We start from the raw sequence: 26,609 nt of genomic DNA on the forward strand, positions 1-26,609 counted from the left end.
GAATAATCAAATGGAAATTTTGCATGTGTAAATATTTGTGTTTTGAATACCGAAAGTCGATCATAGCCCTCCAATACAAATGTCTTTCAGTGCTACTGTCAGAAATAAGAATGAGCCTGGGTGGCTCAGCTGGTTAAGTGTCTGCCTTTGGCTCTGGTCATGTTCTCAGGGTCCTGGGATCGAGCCCTGTGTCCGGCTCCCCAGAGCCCACTTCTTCCTCTCCCTCTGTCCATCTCCCCCACTGACACAAATAAATCCAAAAAATCTAAAAAAAAAAAAAAAAAAAAAAAAAAGACTGGATAGTATATGTTCTTTAGATAGAGAAGAAGGTGACTTATTAGGAATTATAATAGAAAAGGGTCCTTACAGAAATTATTTGAGGACCAAAGGCTTTTTTTTTCTTTTGAGACTTCTAGATATTTTTGAGTACTTGGTGAGAGGTAGTGAAAACAGGAACATGAAATGTTCCTGGAACATGAAACGAAAAGATTGTGGTGTCTAAAACAGGACAGGAGATTACTGTATCATAATAAAACATAGGATTTTATGTTTATATAAATTTTGTTGTATGCCTCTCTAAACTGCTTCATAATTTTTAGGGGAATCAGGTAGGTTTAAATAATTTTAAATTTTTACTCAAGGATTTTTTGCTATTTATTAGATTAAGAAGATCATAACTTTTGGGTGGTTGGTTTTATGTTTTGGGGTTACTACTGGGTTTTTTCGACCTATGAAAGTTGCATATTTTTGTGACTAAGCCACCAAACTCCCACCCTCCATGATACGATGGCAGGAAAACCCAATTTTATAATTCCTGGTACCTCTAGTTGTCTTAGTAAAGGGAAAGAAGATTGAATGTTTGTGTGTTGGGTTTTATTGTTGTTTTGTTTCTTTTTGTTTAATCTCTTAATTTAATCCAGACTCATAATTTTTTTATTGGTATTGTGGTTTGGGGTGATCATTTTATACTACTAGAAGTTCTGAACCAAAAAAAAAAAAAAAAAAAAAAATCTGAACCAATTGAAAAATGGACACAGATATACAATAGGATTTAAAATAATTCAGTTAGGTGTGCCTGACTAGCTCAGTCAGTAGAGCACTTGATTCTTAATCTTGGAGTCTATTTATTTATTTATTCATTTATTTTATTTGAGCGAGAGAGAGAATGAGAGTGAGCAAGCATGAGAGAGGGAAGGTCAGAGACAGGAGCAGACCCCCCTGCTAAGCAGGGAGCCCAATGCAGGACTCTGATCCCAGGACTCCCAAGATCACGACCTGAGCTGAAGGCAGTCGCTCAACCAACTGAGCCACCCAGGTGCCCTAATCATGGGGTCTTGAGTTCTAGCCCTATGTTTGGCATCAAGCCTACTTTAAAAAATAAACTTAGGTTAATTACTGGTAAAGCTGAATCAGAGACTGGGATCTCTTGGGTCCAAGGCCAAATGGATTTTCTAATTTTCCCTCATATCTCGACTTTGAAAAAGAGGGTCTGCACTGGACTGGGGGATTCTCTATTCTTGTTAGGGAATTGAGGCAGACAAGATTCAGACACCGTGTGTTCATAGGTACCATTGGCACTTTAAACCTGGACTAGAGAAACATGGGACTGGTCAGTAAATTGTCACATAAATCAGTTGTCCCATCCTGGGGATGAAGCTGTCACATCTTCTAGAAATTTGGCATACTTATTTTAAGGACTCAAAGGATCATGGAAAGAGGGAGAAGGTAGTTCCCTTAACAATTGGAAATATCACTATGATTTTATTTATTTTTTTAGAGAACACACACGCATGAGGGGGAACAGGGAGAGAGAGAATCTTACACAGTCTCCATGCTCAGCACAGAGCCCAAAGTAGGGCTTGATCTCATGACCCTGAGATTGTGACCTAAGCCAAAATTAAGAACCACTCAGGAACCCTGGTCACTTTGATTTTAATTGCATTTAGTGGTATTTGGAGTTTGAAGATGGGAAGAGAAGTAAGAACTGTGTTGCCTGGCACAAAGGGCCACACCATAAACATCTGTTGAATGAACACAGTCATGCCACTAACTCAAGGCTGGACTGATTCCTCTTTGCATTTTCTTCTTGCAAGGGGTTTTTTGTTTCCTTAGCCCATCCATCTCTTTAAGGAAAAAAAAAAATCCATTGTGTATAGTTAAGGCTTCATGGGCGTGACTGTTTAAACTGCTCTGACAAAGAGATCTTCATTCCTATTTATTGGGAACTCAGTGAAGTGGAGGTAAACAAAGTAAAGTCCTCACCAAGTCAGAGGGAAAAATATGACTACTTAGAAAAACTCATGCATAGATCAGGACAAATTAAAATGTAGAAACATACTGTAAGTATGTTTCTTTAAGTAGAAAGAGGCGGAAATGTAGTATGAGTTAGCGATGGTTTTTGTCCCATACTGCTTGAATTCACTGTATTTTGAATATTTATAGAAGGTGAGATAAATGTTTATAAGAAGCCATATTGATAGGAGTTTAAAATGCTATTTGATATCAGACTGTCTGAAAATGGAGAAGCTAGGAATTTTGCCGTTACCTTGGATCCAAAATTTAAAATTTCTTATATTCGCTTTTCACTAACAAGTATTTATTGACTCTGTGTCATAAACAAGATACACTCATTATATCCTTCCCTTCCCTACCCGCCCCCATGTCTAGTCCCTCTTTACTTCTGTTATAGTTGTGGTCAAAGCCAGCTCTGTCATGTGGAGTTTTTAGATCCAGTTAAAATCATAAGAGTTGTTCCCTTTCCCATGATTTTATTATAGAAAATTGAGAGAATGGGAAAGGAGTGGGCATAGGGCTCTCTACAAACATACAAATCCTTGTTAGCCATTTCACACTATTTTTGGAATGATAGTTGAATAGATTCTGCTTACATTTAGAGTTGATAAGTCTTTTTTTATTTTCCAAGATCTTTTTTTCTTCTTTAGTCACATCTTCATTACATCTGTCAATTTCTTTTGTAGAGGAAGTCCTAGATCAAAACTTTCTCCTCTCTGAAATTGGTGCCTTTATTTTTCTGATTAAAAGCTGACTGACTTTTAGGAAATTAAAGTTAGAGCTAGGAAGCCTTCAAAAATCACCTAATTTCAATTAACCCCAGTTTATTTTTTTTTTAAGATTTTTTATTTATTTATTTGAGAGAGAGAGACAGTGAGAGAGAGCATGAGCGAGGAGAAGGTCAGAGGGAGAAGCAGACTCCCCATGGAGCTGGGAGCCCGATGTGGGATTCGATCCCAGGACTCCGGGATCATGACCTGAGCCGAAGGCAGTCGTCCAACCAACTGAGCCACCCAGGCATCCCAACCCCAGTTTATTCTTTTTCCTTCCTAGCCCCCAAGTTTATAGATAAGACAAAAATGCTGCTACAATTATAGGAAACACTTTTTATAATAGTGAAACTGTAGCTTAGTGCACTTCTTTACTTTCTAGTTTTCCCTTAGGTTATACGTTAACCTTGTTAAAATACTTCTCTCCACATTCTGAGATTGTAGAACTTCTCGAATTTATAAGTCTGTTTGTTAAATTTTGTTATTTTAAAATATAACACGAATTCAGAAAACCGTATAATACATAGTTTAATGAATTATTAGAAGGCAACCTTTAGTGACCACCATTCATATCAGGAGACTGTAACTTGCTACTTCAGAAACTACCTCTCTGCTTCCAGACATGATCCTCCCTTGACCCACTTCCCCAGAGTAGCCTTTCTTCTGAATTTTTATAGCGGTCACTTCCTTACTTCTTTGGACATTTTGATCATCCAAGAAATGAAACTGTAGTTCTGCCTCTTTATGTTTTTTTTACGTTTCTCTTGATTTATAGTTTTCTTCTAACTCTGTACTCACCATTGTTAAGCTTGTTTAAAGAAACCACCAGATCATTGGCCCCATAGCTGTGGATGTAGATCCACAGGCCAGATCTTGCTGATGTCTTTTCTATGGTGTCGTTTAGTACATTTCTCTGTATTTCCATGAAGTGGTAATTGGATCTAGATGCTTAACTGGATTCAGTTTTGCTGTTTGGGGGAAGACTACTTCATAGGTGGTGTGCTGCTTTAGCCACAAGTGCACAAAGCAAGACTACCTCTTTTTTGGTGTGATATTATCAGTCACTGATGCCTAATACCTATATCCTAATACCTATATATGCCTAATACCTTACTTTATTGGGTATTGCAGAATTGGTTTATTTCCATTCTGATACTCCCTTTTTTTTCTTTTTGGTCAAAATACTTATATAGAGAGAAGCTTTCTTTTATTCTTTGCTCACCCAGCAATATACTTTCATTAGGAAATTCTGAATAAATTAATTCTTTCTCATTATTTACCAGTTACAAAATAAATTGGCACTCTACCATCCTCCAAAGGTGACCCATATTTTTCTTAGATATGTATCATTATGCTCTTATAGATTCAAACATTCTTTTCATGTGTTTTGATTCATTCTGGACATTTTCCCAGCTTTGGTGGAAGTTTCTTCAAGTTGGCCCTCAAGTCTTTTTTTTTTTTTTTTGAAGATTTTATTTATTTATTTAACAGACAGATCACAAGTAGGCAGAGAAGTAGGCAGAGAGAGAGAGGACGAAGCAGGCTCCCTGCTGAGCAGAGAACCTGATGTGGGGCTCCATCCCAGGACCCTGGGATCACGACCCGAGCTGAAGGCAGAGGCCTTAACCCACTGAGCCACCCAGGCGCCCCGGCCCTCAAATCTTTTTGATATAACCCTAGTAGTCTGATAAATTATTGCTAACTGGTATGATAGGATAGGCACATCTTGTACATTTCCTGCCACAGATTAATCATTTCTCCAAAAAGTCATAATTTCCTTTGATAGGAAATGGAATTTCAAAACCAAAATCTGAGTTCTTAGTTATATTAATTGTTACTGGGTTGGTCATTATTTTAGGGTTTTTTTAGTTACTGGAGCTAGTAAATATATGCATAGATTCCTGACTGTGTATATTTTAAGATTGAATGCCTTAATGAGTTCATGCTGATACTTCTATTCAAATTCAGGGCTTAACGATAGTTAATCTCTTAACTTACACCTGTATCTCCCTTATCTTGCTCTAAGAATTCTGTCTCTCACCAGCAGATAGAATTAAAATATTATTTAACAATTTGTTTTATCCCATATTATACACAAAACCTGGGGAAACCATTAGCATAATATCATACAGTGTGATTACTGAAAATACTTAATAAAACCTTTCGCATATGCTTGCTCCTTTTTTTTTTTAGCAGTTAACTGCATATCCATTATCAGATTGAAGAGTCATTTGTACTTTTATTTAATCTTAGTTCTACACTTAAATAATATTTTAGCGCTTACCACCAGTCTGTACATTGTTGTCTCACCAATCATTTTTCTTGTTTGAACTTTCTTGTTTCATTCTCTAGTAGGTTCCTTAAAAGGGAGTTAAAGAAGCAGTATCCATTCCCTCCAGTTTTGTGTGTTGATGACAGTTCGTCCATCCTTTTTATATTTGAAATTCATTAACTAGATATGAAATCTTTGGTTCATATTTTCTTTCCTTGAGTGTCTTAAATATATATTACTCCATTTTTCTCAGGAATAAAAAGTTATTTCTCTTACATTGCTTTGGTTCTTTATCTGGATGTCCAAAGGATGTTTTCTTTTCCTTTAAAGTTTAATCTTTTTTTTTTTTTTTTAAGATTTACTTTTTTATTTTAGAGAGAGAGTGAGCAAGTGAAGGGAGGGCAAAGGGAGAGAGAATCCAGAAGCAGACTTCCCACTAAGTGTGCAGCCTGACATGGGGCATGATCCCAGGACCCCAATATCATGGCCTGAGCCAAAAATCAAGGGTCAGCCACTTAACCAACTGAGCCATTGAAGCGCTCAAGTTCAATAATTTATGAGAATATATCTTAATGTTGGTCATTTTGATTTTATTTCCCCAGATAGGTGATTTTATATCCCCAGATAGGTGGTGTGTTCTTTCAGTATGGAATTGCACATATTTTAAAATTTCAGACAGTCTTTTGAATTATGGTTTTTAGTATTCTTTTCTCTTGCTTTGGCTTTCTTCTTTTCGTGGGGATGCCTGTTGTACGTGTGTTGATGTTCTTCGCCTATCTTCTGTGTCTGTTGCCTTCCCTTGAATCCATTTCCATCTTCATTTTTTTTCTATAAAAGTTTCTTTTCATTGTCTATTTCTCTTAAAGCATTATCTGTCATGTGTGGTGATTCTTGTGTTCTTTCTTCCATAGACTTCATTCTAAGATGATTTATGTCCAGTTCTTTTCTGTGTTCTCTATCACCCATTTTTTAATGTTTCCCATTCTGTTTTATGATGTTCTTTCATATCTTTTATCATTTTCTTAAATGTTTTTAGAATTTGAAATATTAGGTTATAATTTTCATCTTTTGTGTATGTGTGCATGGTGGATACGATTTCTGGCAAGGTTGTACTGTTAGTAGAAATGTTATTCTGGGGGCGCCTGGGTAGCTCAGTGGGTTAAAGCCTCTTCCTTCGGCTCGGGTCATGATCTCAGGGTCCTGGGATCAAGCCCCGCATCGGGCTCTCTGCTAAGCAGGGAGCCTGCTTCCCACCCCCTCCCCCTCCGCCTACCTCTCTTCCTACTTGGTGATCTCTGTCTGTCAAATAAATAAATAAAATCTTTTTTTTTAAATGTTATTCTGCTCTTTTCTTTTTTTAATAGTAACTTCACATGGGATTTGATCTCAGTGCTTGTCTCTTGCCCATTTTTCTTTGGAACTTTTTTTTCTAAACATTTAGAAAGGGACTTTGAATTAAGATTTTCTAATTTTATGTCTATGGAGATTGCAAAACTGTTTAAAAAAATACTACTTATTTTCTGAGATTTCTTACCCTTGCTCTTCTTCCCTAGTTATAAAATTCATCCTTTTGGGGCACCTGGGTGGCTCAGTCAGTTAAGCAGCTGCCTTTCGCTAAGGTCATGATCTCAGGGTCCTGGGATTGAGCCCCACATTGGGCTCTCTGCTCAGCGGGGAACCTGCTTCTCCCTCCCCCTCTCCCTCCACTGCTTGTGCTCCCTCACTTGCTCCCTTGCTCACTGTCTCTTTCAAATGAATAAATAAAATCTTTTAAATAAATAAAATTCATCCTTTTAAAGTGTTTAAGTCAGTGTTTCTTACTATATTTATAGAGCTGAGCAATTATTTTGACCTTAGAGATCTTCATCACCCACATAAGAAATATCATACCCATTTCCCACTCCTTCCAGCCCCTGGCAACCACTAATCTTTCTGTCTCTGCTTTTACCTATGCCTCTGCTATTTCTTGTAAATACAATATGTGATCTTTGTGACTGGCTTAGCATGAGGTTTCCGAAGTTCATCATAGTACAGCATATGTTAGTATTTTGTTCCTTTTTATTGTGATGTATATCCAATTTGGTATGGATATACCAAATTTCATTTATCCATTTCTCAGTTGTGAACTTCTGAGTTATTTACACTTTTTTGCCTCTTTTGAAAATCCTAATGCTGCAAGTATTTGTCAGTAGCTTATTTATTCGTATCTATCAATCTTTTTGTATGTAAGGAAGAAAACCTATAGTGAAGCTCATTCCCAGGGGTGTCTCCTGCCTCTTACATCTAATAAATCTTCTCATGCTAACTGTGTGCTTACAAAAATAATGGTGACTCATGTATAGTAATGGAAGAAGAAATCAAAGGCTTCTGTGCGTTGTTAATTTTGTGTGTGTGTGATTATTTGTCAGCCTTCACAAATTTAATAGGCCTTGGTATCATGTCTTATGAAACCTGTCTAGGATAGTAGCCCCACAAATACGTCCTGAGTCTAGTTGAAAATAAAAATGGTGAAAATAACATTTTAATTTCTACTTCTGGAGGTGTTTCTCTCTTAGTTCCCAGTAAAGAATACCAATCTGGGATTGAGGAGTTGTGGGTTCAGCTTCTTTCTTTTTTATTTGCTCAGTTGATTTCTGTGGTTGTGGCAAGTTTTCTTTTCTACACAGTGAAAAGGTGGGAGCAGATAATCACTAGTGACTCTTGTAGCAAGGATTTTTTGACTATAATGAAAGAATCATATTTACATCATCTCCGAAGTCTTTAATAACCAGAACTTATTTTTTTTTAAGTCTTTGTTATGTCAGTAACCTCTTACAATCCTTGATGGTGTGTAACTGGGATGATGTAACTTACTATAGTAAGGGAGAGTTAACAAGTATTTTTGTTTTTAATCTTGGTTAATTAATTGAATGGCATATCTATTTTAATAAATGTTTCTCTCCCCCCATCAGTCATAGTGGCCAGTGTTTCAGAATGTGTATATTTTTATTGTAAACTATATATTTGATATTTACATATTTTTAGCAATTATACAATTAATGAAATTTTTAGTTTGGACACATCACTGTAAAGAGAACCATTTGGAGTATCTCTGTTTTTTTCATGTTGCTATTTACATTTGAGATACATGATTTATAAAACACTCTAAATATTTATCAAGCTAAAAAACAATATATAATTTACTCAGTTTTTCCCATTCTAAAGTGCCTATTGTGTTTTCTAAGCCTCAGTTAGAAAACTTACCATTTTTATTAAATGCTTACTAAAAGACAAAAAAATGAATATTTGAAAATAGGAATCCTCATACTACCCACCATTTCATTTCAGAGGTGGCTTAACTGAGACACTGAGGTCAGTATTTTTAGTCATATGTCAGTTTTATAAATAGAGTTCTAATTCTTGTTCAGAGTAGATAACAGCTTCATTTTATGCCTCAATTTAAGTGCAATTCTCAGTATCCAAAGTGAGTAAAGAGAAATTATAACCTACTGTCATAATTAATTTGGACAGTAAAACCTAACTAATCCCTGTGTTTTAGTTAATTTATAAGGATGGCCTGGGAGATGATTGTCTTGAGTGGCATTGTTGAATATCTTTCCAGAGAACTAAGCTGCAACAGGCTGAAAGGCTCCAATATTCCCTAGATAAGGAAGGCGCAGATGTAGTATGCCTTACAGTTTGTGTAATATTACACATTTGCCAACTGTTTATACAAATAATACTCATTTGATTTTCACAGCTAACCTGTGCTATTTGCTGAAACTTGCTGAGTTTTGTTTATATGAGATTTACATCTAAATATTTCTATTTCTCTTTTTGGGGAGCAATGTAAGTAGTGTTATGTTTTTTATTTTGATTTCTGTACATTCATTACTGTTATATAGAAAAACAGTAGATTGTTTTATGTTAATCTTCTATCCTGTGACTTTACTGAACTCAGTATTTCTAGAAGTTATTTTTTGTGTGGATTCCTTGGGATTTTTGAGGCAACAATCTGAAGACCGTTTCTTTTGAGTTTATATGCCTTTTAATTTCTTGCTTATTACACTAGCTAGAACTTCCAGCACTGTGAATAAGAGTGGTAAGAGCATATATTTTTGCTTTGTTCCTTAGAGGGGAAGTAGTCTTTCACCATTAAGTATAATGTTATATGTATATTTTTTATGAATGTTCTTTAACAAGTTCAGGTTCTCCCATTCCTGTTTTTCTCAGAATTTTTATCATGAATATGTGTTAAATTTTGTTAGATGCTTTTTGCTGCAGTAGATGTGATCATGTGACTTTCCTTTAGCCTGTTTTATGGTGGATGACTTTGATTGATTTTCAGGTTTTTTTTTTAAAGATTTTATTTATTTATTTGACAGAGATCACAAGTAGACAGAGAGGCAGGCAGGGGGGGCGGGGAGCAGGCTCCCTGCTGAGCAGAGAGCCTGATGTGGGGCTCGATCCCAGGACCCTGAGATCATGACCTGAGCCGAAGGCAGAGGCTTAACCCACTGAACCACCCAGGTGCCCCTGATTTTCAAATTTTGAACCAACTTTGCATCCTGGAATAAACCCCACTTGATCATGGTATATGAGATTATATATATATATATATATATATATATATCATTGGTTCTATATGCTAATAATTTGTTAAGGAATTATACATCTACATTCATGAGAGAGATCAGTCTGTGATTTTCTTTTTTGATACTTTGTTTCTGGTTTTGTTTTTTCTGGCTTATTGTGTCTTTCTCTGACACCACTCAGACATTTGATGGCCGAGGCTTGGTGGTATTTTATTACTACTAGGTGGAAATAGAAACCTGGGTTTTCTACTCAGTCTTTGCTGGCACCCAAGGCAGAGGGGACAGGTGGGTGGAGGTAGTCGTTCTGGCTCCGCACTTGGTCTCCATTCACACTGTGGTGGAGGTGGTCGTGTTACCACTGAGCAATCCTCAAGGTCCTGACTCTGTACTGGACCTCCTCTGACACTAACCCATGAGGAGGGGAAAGAACATCTGATTACCTTGTTCTCTGACCCCTTCCTGGAGAATATATGGGGCACCTTGTTAAACCTCACAAGAATAGTAGTTTGGACACCCCAGCAGCCCTTGCTGATGGGTGAGAGTAAGGCTACAGTTTCTCTGTAGTGTTTGGCTGGAGTAGAATAGTGATATCTAAAAGCTCTCTTTCCTAGCCCTTTGGCTAGAGAGAGCAGACTTTTTCCTCTGTCACACCTAATGGCTTTTCCAGGTTGCCAGTTTCTTCTGCTCCAATTTGGGGTGTATGTAGCAAGAAGAAAACCCTAGTAACTCATGATTATGTCATCCCTTAGGTCTCAAGGTCCCTAGGCAGTCTTCTTTTTCCACTCCACATCAGAATTTTATGTCTATTTTAAATATCATGCCCAGGGTTTTAAATTATACTTAAGTGAAAGAAATAGAGAAAAATACATCTATCCCATTTTCCCAAGTGCAAGTCTGAGATTCACATTTTTAAAATTTTGAGAGAGGGCGCCTGGGTGACTCAGTTGTTAAGCATCTGCCTTCAGCTGAGGTCGTGATCCCAGGGTCCTGGGATCGAGCCCCGCATGCGGCTCCCTGCTCAGTGGGGAGCCTGCTTCTCCCTCTCCCACTCCCTCTGCTTGTATTCCCTTTCTTGCTGTGTCTCTATCAAATGAATAAATAGGAAAATCTTTTTAAAAAAATAAAATAAAAATAAAAATTTTGAGAGACAATCATTTCCCTGGTATTAGTAGTATCAGTTCAAAAAACTATCCAAAGTTTTTCCAGAGGAAAAGATGCTTTGCACAAAGCTTATTTTCAAGGTAAGGTTTGTGTAAGACATTCAGAGCATTATAGATGTATTCCCATATGTGTAAGGTTGTCATGTAGAAATGAAGCACTCCTAGTCTCATTAGTGTAAGTGCCTAATTTCACCATGGGCTTTACATCAGTCACCATAAGAAGGAGGCCTAGGACTTTGGTCATCCCTCATCTAGCAGATTGTCAGTCACAGTGTTTTAGTGCATCTCTTAATCTCACCTCATTGCCATCTTTCCTCAACTCCCCAGACTTTTCCAGAATACTCTTTGAAGCTTATGATCCTCTGAACTGTACTGTTCTTGCTCCTATCAGAAACCTGCATTCCTGCCAAAACCAAATCCTAGCTGAAAGACTACCAACCATGGGAAAAGCTGGGACTGACGATGGCCTTTTTGGAGTTGGTACTAGAAGGATGAGGTCCAGGCCACACCCTCAAGTAGTGGCTAGATGAATTAGAGCCTGGGAGCCTTAGTTACCCAGTAAGCCTCCAGGAAACCACTGGAACAGCTTGGGTAGAGACTGATCTGGCAAGGGAGATAAGGCTAAGTTTGGAGAATGGAGTTGAGAAAATATATTTATAGTCACCTGTAGAAAGGGCAATATGGATTATGTAAGAGTTAAAAAAAAAATCTTCATGAAAATCATGGAATTTGCAATTCAGGGATACTCAGACCCTGTGGACATCTTCAGTTTTCTACAGAGGAGACTGCAACAGTTGTTGGGGAACCAGGACATGAATTATTCACGAGTCATTATTCTCAGCCTTGGCTCTACTGTAGAATCCCTTATGAAGTTTTCTTTTCTTTCTTTCTTTTTTTTTTTTTTAAGATTTTATTTATTTATTTGACAGAGAGAAATCACAAGTAGATGGAGAGGCAGGCAGAGAGAGAGAGAGAGAGAGAGGGAAGCAGGCTCCCTGCCGAGCAGAGAGCCCGATGCGGGACTCGATCCCAGGACCCTGAGACCATGACCTGAGCCGAAGGCAGCGGCTTAACCCACTGAGCCACCCAGGCACCCCCCTTATGAAGTTTTCTTAAAGTCAGCTGTATTCAGGTGGAATTTTAAAAACACATTTTGAATTTCAGCAAAACTTCAAATTCGTGGGGTGCCTGGGTGGCACAGTCAGTTGGGCAACTAACTCTTGGTTTCAGCTCAGATTGTGATCTCAGAGTCTTGAGATCCCGCATTCCCTCAGGCTCCATGCTCCGGAGCTGGCTTGGAGTTTCTCTCTACCTCTCCTTCCCCACTGTGCACCCGTGTGCTCTCTCTCTCTCTCTCTCTCTCTCTCTCAGATAAATAAATCTTTAAGCACACACACACACACACACACACACACACGTACACACACGTTCATATAACCACCAATATAGTAAAGTCATAGAACATTTCCATCATCCCCAAAAGTGTCCTCGTATTTCTTCCGTCAGTTCTTCCAACTTCAAGCAAATATCTGATCTGCTTTGTTTCCATAAATTAGATTTGCCTTTTCTGGAACTTTATATAAATGGAGTCCTTCAATATGTGCTGTTTTGTTTCTGGCACTTAATTAACTCAGCATTATTTTTAGAGTCATCCTTATTAATCAGCAGTTTACTCCTTTTTATTGCTGAGTAATATTTTATTGTATGGATACTTCACAGTTTTAGTCATTCACCCACTAATGAAAGTTTGAACCGTGATCGGTTGAGTAGAGTGTTCTTTAAATGTCAGGCTAATTTGATTGGTGGTGGTATTTGTCTTCTATGTCCTTTCTGATTTTCTACCTACTTGTTTTATCAGTTACTGAGAGTGGAGTAGTATTGAAATATCTAATTATAGACTTTCCCCCAGCTTTCAGTTATGTCAGTTTGTTTCCCTGTGTTTCATACATCTGTTTTTGGGTATATGTTACGTTCTCTTCTGAATCAACCCCTTTAACATTGAACTCTATTTCTCGTGGTAATCTTTTTTTTTCTCTTGTTATTTTAGACATTCCAGCTTTTTCATGATCGGTCTTGTGTATTTTTTTCTGTCCTTTTACTTTTAACCTATGTTTTTATGTCTAAAATGTCTAAAACCTATGTTTTTATGTCTAAAACCTATTCCTTCCTTCCGTATTTTTATTTAAATTCAATTTATTAACATATAGTGTATTATCAGTTTCAAAGGTAGAGGTCAGTGATTCATCAGTCATATATCCCGTGCTCTATTACATCACGTGCCCTCCTTAGTGTCCATCACCCAGTTACCCCATCCCCCCACCACCTTCCCCTCCAGCAATCTTCAGATTGTTTCCTGTTGTTAAGAGTGGCTTATGAGGGGCACCTGGGTGGCTCAGTGGGTTAAAGCCTCTGCCTTCGGCTCAGGTCATGATCCCAGTCCCGCATCGGGCTCTCTGCTCATCAGGCAGCCTGCTTCCTTTCTTCTCTCTCTGTCTGCCTCTCTGCCTACTTGTGATCTCTGTCAAATAAATAAATAAAATCTTTAAAAAAGAAAAAAGAAGAAGTGGCTTATGGTTTGTTTCCTTCTCCTGTTTCATCTTGTTTCCTTTTTTCCTTCCTTCCCCTATAATACTCTGTTTTGTTTCTTAAATTCCACATATCAGTGAGATATGGTGATAATTGTCTTTCTCTGATTGATTTATTTCGCTTCGCATCATACCCTCGAATTCCATCCATATCCAACTCTGAGAAAAAAGTTGATGGTATTTTGATAGGGATTGCATTGAATGTATAGATTGCTCTAAGTAGCAAACATTTTAATAAGACTTGTTCTTCCAGTCCATGAGCATGAAATGTTTTTCCATTTCTTTCTGTCTCCTTCCATTTCTTTCATGAGTGTTCTGTAGTTTTCTAAATACAGATACTTTGACTCTGTGGTTAGTTTTATTCTTAGATATCTTATGGTTTTGGGTGCAGTTGTAAATGGGGTCCACTCCTTAATTTCTCTTCTGTCTCGTTGTTAGTGTATAGAAATGCAACTGATACCTGTGCTTGATTTTATATCCTGTACTTTGCTGAATTGCTGTATGAGGTCTGGCAATTTTGAGATGGAGTTTTTCGGGTTTTCCACACAGAGTATCATGTCATCTGCAAAAAGTGTGGATTCGGATGTGTTTTATTTATTTATTTATTTGGTCTGATTGCTGAGGCTAGGACTTCTAGTATTATGTTGAACAGCAGTAGTGATAGTGGACATCCCTGCCATGTTCCTGACCTTAGAGGAAAAGCTCTCGGTTTTCCCCATTGGGAATGATATTCACTGTGGGCTTTTTGTATATGGCTTTTATGATGCTGAGGTATGTTCCTTCTGTTCCTACACTATGAAGACTTTTAATCAAGAAAGGATGCTGTGCTTTGTCAGATGTGTTTTCTGCATCTGTTGAGAGGATCATATGGTTCTTTCTCTTATATTTTATTTTTATTTTTTTAAAGCTTTATTTATTAGAGACAGAGCAAGGGAGCAAGCACAAGCAGGGGAGGGGCAGAGGGAGAGGGAGAAGCAAACTCCCCACTGAGTAGGGAACCCAACTCTGGGCTTAATCCCAGCATCCCAGGATCATGACCTGAGCTGAAAGCAGATGCTTAACCAACTGAGCCACCCAGGCATCCTGCCCTTTCTTTTATTAATGTAGTGTATCACATTGATTTGCCGATGTTGAACCACCCCTGCAGCCCAGGAATAAATCTCACTTAGCCATGGTGAATAATCTTTTTAATGTACTATTGGATCCTGTTGGCTAGTATTTTTTTTTAATTTTTTAAGATTTTATTTATTTATTTGACAGAGATCATAAGTAGGCAGAGAGGCAGGCAGAGACAGAGAGGGGAAAACGGGCTCCCCGCTGAGCAGAGAGCCCAACACGGAGCTCTGTCCCAGGACCCCGGGATCATGACCTGAGTGAAGGCAGAGGCTTTAACCCACTGAGCCACCCAGGCGCCCTGGCTAGTACTTTTTTTAAGATTTTATTTATTTATTTGACAGGCAGAGATCACAAGCAGGCAGAGAGGCAGGCAGAGAGAGGAGGAAGCAGGCTCCCCGCTGAGCAGAGAGCCCGACGCGGGGCTCAATCCCAGGACCCCGGGATCATGACCCGAGCCGAAGGCAGAGGCTTCAACCCACTGAGCCACCCAGGCGCCCCGGCTAGTACTTTTTTTAAAGATTTTATTTATTTACCTGAGAAAGTGTGCACTCATGCACATGAGTGGACAAGGGGGCAAGGGTGCGGGGGGAGTGGGAGAAGCAGACTCCCCACTGAGCAGGGAGCCCAGTGTAGGACTCCATCTCAGGACCATGCGATCATGACCCAAACTGAAAGCAGCCACTTAACGGACTGAGCCCCACAGGCATCCCCCTATTGGCCAGGGTCTTGGTGACAATTTTTGCATCCGTGTTCATCAGGAATATTGGTCTGTAATTCTTCCTTTTGGTGGGGTCTTTGTCTGGTTTTGGGACTAACATAATGTTGGGACCAACTCATGGAAAGAATTTGGAAGTTTTCCTTCCATTTTGTTTTTTGAAGTAGCTTCAGAAAAATGGGTATTAATTCTTTATTAAATGTTTGGTAGAATTCTCCTGGGAAGCCATCTGGCCCCAGACTCCTGTTTGTTGGCTTCAGATTCCTTGCTGGTTAAGGGTCTGTTCAGGCTTTCTGTTTCTTCCTTTTTCAGTTTTGGTAGTTTGTACATCTCTAAGAATGAATCCATTTTTCCAGATTTGCTCATTTGTTGGCATATAGTTGTTCATAACATGTTCTTAAAATTGTATTTCTTTGGTGTTGATTGTAATCGTTCCTCATTCATGATTTTATTTATTTGGGTCATTTTTCTTTTTGATAAGTCTGGCCAGAGGCTTATCAATCTCATTCTTTCAGAGAACCAACTCCTAGTTTCATTCATCTGTTCTACTGTTCTTTTGGTTTCTGTTTCATTGATTTCTGCTCTGATCTTTATTAATTCTCTTCTCCTGTCAGGTTTATACTTTATTTGCTGTTCTTTCTCTAGCTCCTTAAGGTGTATGGTTAGGTTGTGTATCTGAGACCTTTCTTGTTTCTTGAGAAAGGCTTGTAATGCTATATATACTTCCCTCTTTGGACCGCCTTTGCTGCATCCCAAAAGTTTTAAACAGTTGTATTTTCATTTGTTTCCAACAATTTTTTTAATTCGCCAGTTTTCTGGTTGACCCACTTATTCTTTAGTGGGATGCTTTTAGCCTCCATGTATTTGAGTTCTTTCCAAATATCTTCTTGTGATTGAGTTAGATTTTCAAAGCATTGTTTTCGGAAAATATGCAGGGAATGATCCCAATTTTCTGGTGCTAGTTGAGACCTGATTTGTGACCGAATGTGTGATCAGTTCTGGAGAATATTCCACGTACACTCTAGAAGAATATGTATTCTGTTCTTTAAGATGGAATGGTCTGAATATATTTGTGAAGCCCATCTGGTCAGTGTTGTTATTCAAAGCCCTTGTTTCCTTGCTGATCTTCTGCTTACACGATCTATCCATTGCAGTGAGTGGGGTGTTAACCCCCTACTATTACTATATTATTATTGATGTGTTTCTTAAATTTTGCTATTAATTGGTTTATATAATTGGCTGACGCATGGTAGAGGAATAAATATTTATAATTGTTAGATCTTCTTGTTGGATAGACCCTTTAAGTATAATATAGTGTTCTTCCTCATCTCTCACCTACAATCTTTGGTTTAAAATCTAATTTGTCAGAAATAAAGATTGCTACCCACGCTTTCTTTTGATGTTTATTAGCATAATAATGGCTTACCACACCCTTACTTTCAATCTGGAGGTGTCTTTTGGTCTAAAATGAGTCTCTTACAGACAGCATATTGATGGGCATTTTTATTCAGTCTGATACCCTGTGTCTTTTGATTGGGGCATTTAGCCCATTTACCTTCAGAGTAACTATTAAAAGATGTGAATTTAGTGCCATTGTATTACCTGTAAAGTGACTGTGTCTTTATATTGTCTCCATTCCTTTCTGGTCTGTGTTACTTTTGGGCTCTCTCTTTGCTTAAAGGACCCCTCTTAATATTTCTTGTAGGGCTGGTTTGGTGATCACAAATTCTTTTATTTTCTATTTGTCCTGGAAGCTTTTTATCACTCCTATTTCGAACAACATCCTTGCTGGATAGAGTATTCTTGGCTGCATATTTTTATTTTTTAGCACACTAAATATATCATGCCAGTCCTTCTGGCCTCCAGGTCTCTGTGGATAGGTCTGCTGTCAGTCTCATGTTTCTATCCTTGTAGGTGGTTATGAACCTCTTGTCCAAGGCTGCTTTGAGTATTTCTCTTTGTCTCTTGAGATTTGCAAGTTTCACTATTAAATGTTGTTTTGTTGTCCTGTTTTAACTGATTTTGAGGGGTTGTCTGTCCCTCCTGGATTTGGATGCCTGTTTCCTTCCCCAGATTAGGAAAGTTCTCTGTATAATTTGCTTCAGTATACCTTCTGCTCCCCTCTCTCTCTTTCCTCTTTTTCTGGGATCCCAATTATTCTAATAATGTTTTGCTTTATGATATCGCTTATCTCTTGAATTCTCCCCTCATGATCCAGTAGTTGTTTATCTCTCTTTTTCTCAGCTTCTTTTTTCCATCATATTTTCTTCTCTATCACTAATTTTTTCTTCTGCCTATTTATCCTAGCAGTTAGGGCCTCCATTTTAAATCATATCTCATTAATAGCCTTTTTTATTTTGACTTGATTAGATTTTAGTTCTTTTATTTCTCCAAAAAGGGATTCTTTAGTGTCTTCTATGCTTTTTTCAAGCCCAGCTAGTATCTTTATAATTATTATTCTGAACTCTAGTTCTGACATCTTACTTCTACCCATACTGATTAGGCCCCTGGCAGTTAGTACTGCCTCTTCTTCTCATTTTTGAGGGAGTTTTTCCATCTTGTCATTCTTGCAGAAAGTGGCCACTTTTCTATTTGTAGAATTGCAGCAATTCTTATCTTACATCTCTGGTTGAGTTCTCGGGAGTTCGGAATGCTTTGGTAACTTATCTAGCTGAATTACTGGGACCAGACAAAACTAAGGTCTCCTACTCCTCTGCCTTCTTGGAAAGTATTCTCTAGAATGTGTTTCTTTTAGATAGCATGTTGCTCTTTCTCTTGTGGGTACCAACAGTCATTACCTTTTCATTGGAGTGATTGCTGTTCATAGTCAATGCTGTTATCAATATGGTTGGTTTGCAAGTTCAGTTTGTTTTCTCTCTGTCCCTTCAGATCTTTGTTTTTTGTTGTTGTTTTTTCTCCCTCCTCTTTTATTCTGGAATAACTAAGTACCTTTTAACATTACATTTTATTTTTATTGTTGGCTTATTTTTCATCTACTTTTTTTTTTTTTGGCCAATTTAACTTACTATATGTTTATTTTCAAGTAATAGGCTTTGTTTAGTTTACAGTGTTTCAGTCTTCCTTTGCTCAGTCTCCTGGAACTTCACTTGGTATATGTGCAGCACAATATTTAGCCAAAGATTCAAGCAGACTCCTCAGCTGAGTTTTGGAGGTCTTCTGGAGCAGCTCCCACAGCAGAGGTATTCTGCTCCTCAAATTCCAACTTTTGTCTTCTCAGCTCAGCAAGATAACTTTAATCTGCTCAGGATCTTTCTTGCTCTGCATTCCAAAAAGCATGTCCTTCCCCTCAGAAAAGCCGATGTGCTCACAGAGCTCATCATCCTTTTCTCGGAAATTACAGTTCTGTGCTGCCTGTTGTCCAATATTTGAAAACTGTTCTGTATATTCTGTCCAGTTGTATAGGTGTTTACAAGTAGGAAGGTAACCCCTCTTCCCAGTTTTGCCATCATGGCTTGAAACTCTTCTGGTGGTTTTAATAATAAATATCTGAGTTTCATTCTAGACCGGATTTTCTGGAGGTGGTGTCTGGGTTTCTGTGTTCTTTTTTTAAAAGTGCCTCGGGATTCTGATGCACAGTCAAGTTTGGGAATCATGGCTCTAGGGTTTTTGGAGCCAAGCAGAGATGATTTGAGTCTGTCAACTACTGGGGGCCTAATATATTTTAAGTACAGAGATGCTGAAATTTGGGACTTCATTCAAACAGAAGGCAGGAAAGATTAGTTGGGAAGGAAGGAGGCTATGTATTAAAAAAAACTTACTGTAAGGAAGGTAAGAGAGGAATTTCCCATTTGGGACTTCTGAAGCTAAAGTGTATCCTCTCTACTTTCTCTCAGCAGTAGAAAATAGTGACCAGACTCATCCATTTTTTCCTTTCCTACCTGCTACTATGGTAGACCTTACTGTTACCTATACCATTTAGACAGATTAGTAGAAGTGAGGAAGATGGAGTTGTGTGTTATAATCCTACTTCTGGAGTCTCAAGACTAAGGTTTTCCCTTCAGTCATAACATCCCCAAACTAATGGGTGTTGAGTGAGAATAGGGTGACCTGATTCTGCCTTTTATCCAACTCTCCCCTTCCCCATCTCCATCCTTTTCACCTCCCAAATTCTTTGTTAGATAAGCAAGTCAAGGTAAAATTTTATTTATATGGTGTGTAGCCATTCGTGGACATTTGAAGAAACTAAAATTGATGCCCTTTTAGAGGTGACTTAGCTAAACCAAATAAACAGGGAACGATGAATGTGTCCCCTAGGAGATCTGAACTTAAAACATTAAGATACAACCACGATAATAAAACTTATTTATAGTCCTATTTTGGCTTAAAAATTAATGCAAATTTTATGTTTTATTCTTTCATGAATCAGTATTTGCTTTAACTTAAAAGTGTGTTAACTTATAGAATTGACATTCTTGAAGAATGTACCATCTTTATCCTGTGTCTTCAAACAAATCTTGATATGCCCTTAGAATTATAACTTCTCTGCTTGGTGAAGCACAATAGTAGAAGCTTTTCTGTTTTGTTTTTAATGTTTTATTTCTAAGTTTTAAGTTACACTAAAGGTGACATAGGACTTTGAAATACAGCCACCAGATATTTGATAACATATTTACATGAATGATCTTTTTGAAGGGAGAGTATGTTTCAAATTCTAGTCAACATGTCATAGCCATTTTTTCATTTCTAGAATATGGCCCAGGTTAGCTGCTGCAGTGAAATAGAACCCTGCAGTGCCTTTTCTCTTCTGGTATTGTGGATTCCTAGCTGGGCAGAGTTAAAATACTGTCATGAAGGATAGTTGCAGTCCTCTGAATAAGGACTTGGTTAATTAGGATTTACCAGTTCTCTTGTTTTGTTTTGTCAGCCCAGAAATATTCTTTATTTCTTGCATTTCTGTAGAGCAAGTTTTTGTGAATACAGATGTACTGTGGCCTAGTCATCAAGTATAATGTAAAGCACTGGTTCACTTACACTTAGTTTCTACTAAAAACATTGATTTTTCTTTGCCATTCTGCAGTACCTTCTCCAGGCAAATTCCGCTCCCCTGCAGCACCGTCTCCTTTGGCTCTCCGACAACCAGTAAAAGCATTTAGTAACCCTGGCTCTGGTTCTCCTGGGAGCCAAGAAACAACACAGCTCACACAGACCACCTCCTCACCTGGGCCTCCCATGGTTCCGAACACAGTCCCAGCAAATCCTCCCAACAATATCAACAGCACTACTCTAACCAGACCTGCAGGGACAACCGCAATGAGAAGTGGCTTACCCAGACCCAGTGCCCCTTCCGCTGGGGGTATACCAGTGCCTCGCAGCAAACTTGCACAGCCTGTTCGCAGGTAAGTGACAGACAGCAGAGTGGGTAGTTTAGAATTATGCTCATCAGTGCATGTGATAGCAAACCTAGAGAGTCCTAGTAGACTTGGAATAAAATGTTACTTTGCTGTTTTAAAGAAATTGTCACTTAAGATACTAGAGAATCACTCCACTTTGGTCAGCTAAAATTCACCCAGATGCCTAATGTGATTAGGCATCTACAAGAACTCCTAGAAAAAACTATTAGAATCACTCAGTTTGGTTGTGATATTTATTCATTTTGAGTATGTTATTCAGTAAAGATAAAGACTTGTTAGAACCTAGCATGAGATTTAAGATAAAACTTCTAGCTAGCAAATCTGAGTATAACCCAAGAGGGTGGTTTTCCAACTTTGTTGCAAATCAGAATCTTCTGTGGAGTTATAAATGCAGAGACCTAAGTTTTACGCCCAGAGAGTAGATCTGGTATGAGGGCCGAAATCTGTGGGTAATTTTTTTTGTCTGTTGCATCTTCAGGTGATTCTGAGGCCAGCCAGGCTGGGAACCATGCATCTGTGTAATCGTAGTATGTGCCTTTCAGGAATGTGATTACCACCATCAGTACACTTAGGAGTCCAACTATAATTAAACTTGAAATACTTATTTTCATGGGAAAAAATGGCTTTCATCTTGTAAGAATTTAAACTGAATTACCTATATCTTTTATTCTAAGATAGATTTATTACATTTCCGAATTCAGCAGTAGAGTACAACAGCTTTTTGCTGTGCACTGTGCTAAATAACTTGTACCTTACTGAATTTTTACAGTAACATTAGGCATGACAATAACATAAATATTAAACTGTTATTACCCCTGTTATTACTTCCCTGTGTCAGAGAAGAATATTGAAATTTAATGACATTAAGTAATTTGACCAAGATTATACAACTAAAGGCTTTCAGTTCTAAATATGTCTGACTTAAAAGTCCATTTAAGCACTTACATCATTTTGCCTCTCTAGTGATGGTGACACTGAGTCTGTTGTCACATTCATCACTCTGCCCCCCTCCAACTAAGTAGTTAATTAAAATGTTGGTGATCCATGCTGTTGGAAGAGATGAGACAGTCCTTTCATTTCTGTTAGTGGCTATGTTAACTATAATGGCTGTGTTAACAAAAAGATGTTAGTGAAGTCACCTGAGGCCCAGTTAGAGACGTCAGCTGGGAAGTTGGAAATGCCAAGTGTGGGACTGTTGTGCTGATAGGCTGTTTAGAGCTTTGATCTCAGTAGTCCCCTGAAGCAGCCTTCATTGGATCGGGATGCCACCTGCAAAAAAATATCTGTGGGAGATAGTATGGTAACGTTTCATAAAGCCTTACAAATCACTTTATTAAATTGCTTTATTTCAGATCCTTGCCAGCTCCTAAAACCTATGGTAGCATGAAAGATGACAGTTGGAAAGATGGCTGTTACTGACCAGCAAAGATGAGAATGCAGAGGTCCACAGCTTCATGGATACCCCTTCACCAGGCTAAAAGACAACTTTTATATGCAGACTGTTCAGATAAGACTCATGGGGTTTATAAATCCCAGCCCTCTCTGTCTTAATTAGCACAAACTGACGGAGATGATCAAGCAGCACTTTAATGACATTTAACATCAGATGTGTTTGGTAATCATACAATCACTCTCCATGGAATCACATTTAGTTTTGTTTAATAGAAACTAAGTTGATTTTTTAATATTTGACAGAGGCCAATATCTGGGCAAAAAACTAACGGATGCCAAAGAGAAATGCCCATTTGTAAATGAGAGAATACCTTTGTGCACAAGAAAATGGTGAATTCAAGCTCTCCAAAACTTCGCATTCAACCTAATTTACTGTATAAATAGCATCAATAAATATTTGTGTTAATGAGAACTAATATTCTGACTAATTATCTAAAATGTTTCACTAGTGTTTCACTAGTACTCCAAGAAACTAAATTGAGATGGAAGGGAAGATGGGGGTGGGAAGAAATCTAGGCTAGAGATTTCAAACATGATACCTAAATTTGTGAGAATTCTATAAATTATTTTTGCAGATTCACCAGAAAAAATTGTCATTTTGCTTGGTCTTAAGTTTTGGATGTAGCTCCCGTACCACCAGCACCAGAGAACGTTCCACCGTGCATCCGCCATGTTGCATTGACACATCGGACTGCTGCCTGTTTGTTTTGATTGCCAAAAGGGCTTAATAACAGTTGTACAATCTTTCTAAACTTTATAGCTCCTGGCTCAGGAAAGATAGCCTTTGCTGTTGAAGCCAACGTCTTCACATGCTATCATATCTGTTATAGAACTAAGAGATCGTGTTTTCATTAGCAGGTCTCCATGATACGAAAGAGCAAGTAGTGTGTGTCTTCATCCTTGATCTAACTAACACCGCCTCCGTGCTTACAGCCTCGAACAAAACCATACCATGAGAGAGAAGGGGGAAATCTATGCACTTCACTTACAAAATCTCTGGTAATGACTGTTGTATTGTTACTGTTCACTGACACAACGGTCTGTTACGTGGTAGGAAGATACAGCCGGCTGGATCCTACTTCACTTGATCCACTTCAAACTAGGTAACTGTATACAACCTCCTTGGAGAATACTGTCCCTTTTGACTTGGATTCTGCCTTACGTTAATTTTTACATTTTTGGTAGCAAATGAAATCCACTCCGTATGACTCTAACGTGTTAAATACTTGCTCTCTAGTGGCCCCTTGTGTATTCTGGAAATCACTTATTTCGGTTTTATTAGACAATTACGAGACAAACTTTCTTCAGCAGGCTTCTCCTTTTTCATGGTGAGGTCTGTTTTAAAATACTTAATTTGAATGGCTCTGAAATACTGGCAATCAGGTTACCGAAGGGATTTTAGAGATGTGAACATAAGTTCATTTCTTGTTAGTAAAAGACATTCTGTAAGTTGGCAGAAATTGAGAGACAAAAGAGAGACTTGATATTCGGGATAGCATTAAGGTTGATAGGTTGAGAGAATGATAAAATTTTTAAAACCAAGACCCCCATTCTGCCATGACACCGTGGGATTTTTTGTTAGCTTAACCGTTAGGGAGTCATTCAGTTAGCGCACGCAGCTGGAGATTTAAACTGCCAGTGCTAGTGTATTTGGTGTATGATGCAAGGAAGAAGTTTTATCCTTGAATTGGAGGGTGATGGGTGTGGGTCAGGGAAGGGTGGCGCCAGAATTCCACATGATGATGAACTAAAAAATGTTGCTTTTCAGAGGAAGATAAAGAAAGCATCTGCTTTGGGTGGGGGGTATCTCATGTAAAAATCTAAGTAAAAGAAAGAACTTGCCACTGTCTCTTTTTAAAACCATATGTATACAAAATAGGTCTCAGTTTCAGTGCAACATTGCAAAAGAAAAATATGCTGCAATCTAATAATTACAAGGAATTTTAACTCTATTTGAAACACCCATTACATTAAGTTAGATTATCTGTTTCAAAAGGAGTATTCAGGTTATTTAACTTTGTTTTTAAATGGCTGCATCAGAAAAAAAAAATGTCTATTTTTTTTTTTATTAAAATACTTCATCACTTATTAAAAACGTATTTGGATCTGAGTTGGGTAAAACATTATTTTACCTGCTGTTGTACTACCACAGATTATTGGCTTTTAGGTTCCTAAAGAGAAAAATTGCCTTTTTACTAGAAGGCCTTTGTGTACTGCCAATTTTTCTGTTTGGGAATATCTAAGGATTCACTGTGGTTAGTCTTACAGAAGAAATGTGGATTTGATAAACTAGTGCCTATGATTTTAACTTATGTTTGATATATAGTAGTAAGGGTTTTATGAATGTTGATTATTTTTCTGTGCCAACAGCCCAGAATTGTCACTTATATGTAAGCAGAGAGCTCTGAGCTCTGCTTCCAAAGTTATTTAATTTTTTCAGTGTTTGAATGTTATTTTTTTGTAAGTGTGTTAATAAAAGTGTAAAAAATTGGAAAAAAAATATAAATATTCTTAACTCGAGCATTTGCTGGATCATTTTTCTACAGAACTTGTTTGTATAATATGAAACACTCTCTGAAGAGTTAACTTTTTTCAGTTTTCATGCCCTGGAAATCACATTTTGTAAAACTGGGGACCATTCATAATTGTCAGATACTTTTTAAAATTATCTCAGTACATCACTTTTATAAGAGTTTTTTTGAAAGGAAATTAGAAACATGTGTCCCCAGATATTTGTATGACTCTAGAATGGTCTAGACTATGTATGTTTAAATTTTTATTGAATGTACAGACATCCATTTTTGACATTACGCATGGTCCTTTCAGATCACATGAAGTTTGATTTGCAAACATTTCTATAGCTGAACTTGTATGTGTGGTTGCCTCCTTAATAAAACAGCCTGACCATAATGTTTATTATTAAATTTATATTGGTTTTTTCAAGTGTTTTATGAATTTCTGGATATGGTAAGATTCCCCACCCCAAGTTGCCTACGGTTGGTTTCAATAAATTTCTCAGTTGATTTTTTTTTTTTTTTTTTTAAACACACAGACCCAAGTCGTATTGCCCTTTCAAACTTGATCTTCATGAGTTGGAATATATCATGTTATATTCTCCTTGTCCTAGTTATTTCATATTTGAATTATTTGGAGTATACTTATAGTTTATTCAAAACTGGTATGTTCTTGGAACTTTGTCACTGGCTATGAATTGATACCTACTTTTAAAAAGCCAGCATATGTAAAACAAGCAAAAAGCCATTATTTATGAGTTTCCAGAAGGGAAAATTAATACATTTTCAAACCAAATACATTTACTTAGTTAATTGTGCATTTTTCTCTCAGAGATAAATGGGGAAAATCCAGAATTATACTCTGTTTAATTAGTTCCCCACATTCCTTTTGAAAGTTTTTACTGTCTCTTATGTTACAATTAGTCTCATTAATGCAGCATAGAGAAATGATACCATGTTTGAATTTTCCCTCAAACCAACCCAAAAACTTCTAAGAACTATTTAAAATTATCTGAGTATTTGTAAATCAGTGAATGAAAAGTTTTCTTAAATTTCTTATATACCCAGTACATTGGAAAACCCATATATGGAGGTTCTTGTGAGATATTTGCTATATCAAAGTTTAGCTTTGAGTTACAAAAGCAGAATAAATAGTAGAGAAACCAACTTCGAGACAGGTAGTGAACAGAGTGTTCAATTCACATGAGCATGAAGCTAAAGTTAGGAACCCCTAATATATTTTTAATGATCCTTAATATAAGTCTGAGTGGACTAAGTGGTCCTCTGGTTCTTAGTCTGAAAATGGAACATTTCAGTCATGGACCTTATTAAAACCATGTTAGCTGCATGCCAATTTCAAGCCAATTCTTTAAACTGGGCTAAACATAATGTTTTCTCTTAAAAAAAAAAAAAAGCCTTTGATTTTGAAACTAGTAGAGACTCATTGATTCAAAAACTGAAAATATTAATATAAATGACCCCACATTTCACTTGGGATCCTGCAATCCCACCATCCAGAAATAAGTATTTAAGGGCTGGTGTAACATAATGCTAAGTGAAAGGGCAGAAAGTCTTCTGTTCAGGATGAGAAAAATATTTCACATGAGTTTGCTTTTGAACAGAGGTGTACATTAACTGATGTTGAAAGCTTGACCCACATATCTCTATTCCTGAGTGCAGATATTCCTAAATGTTATTTTTAAAAATCTGTCATACGTATTGTTTATATCTTTATAATGGTTGGTTTTCTTGTGAAAGATTATGTTTACTGTATAAAACTAGAGAAAT

At 37.5% G+C, this 26,609-nt stretch overlaps 1 protein-coding gene across 4 annotated transcripts in view; it reads left to right on the forward strand.

Moving 5' to 3' along the window:
• The window catches only part of SLAIN2 (SLAIN motif family member 2), a 96,426-nt gene extending 71,079 nt beyond the window's left edge, over positions 1-25,347 (forward strand). For all 4 annotated transcript variants that reach the window (XM_032334252.1, XM_032334250.1, XM_032334251.1 and 1 more), the window contains 2 exons: positions 20,523-20,841; positions 22,209-25,347. In XM_032334252.1, coding sequence (XP_032190143.1) covers positions 20,523-20,841; positions 22,209-22,275 — 386 coding nt within the window. In that variant the 3' untranslated portion in view covers positions 22,276-25,347. The remainder of the gene's footprint in view (positions 1-20,522; positions 20,842-22,208) is intronic.
• Positions 25,348-26,609: the final 1,262 nt, after the last annotated feature.

The sequence above is a fragment of the Mustela erminea genome, chromosome 2 (genome assembly GCF_009829155.1).
Source record: "Mustela erminea isolate mMusErm1 chromosome 2, mMusErm1.Pri, whole genome shotgun sequence".
Classification (NCBI taxonomy): domain Eukaryota; kingdom Metazoa; phylum Chordata; class Mammalia; order Carnivora; family Mustelidae; genus Mustela; species Mustela erminea.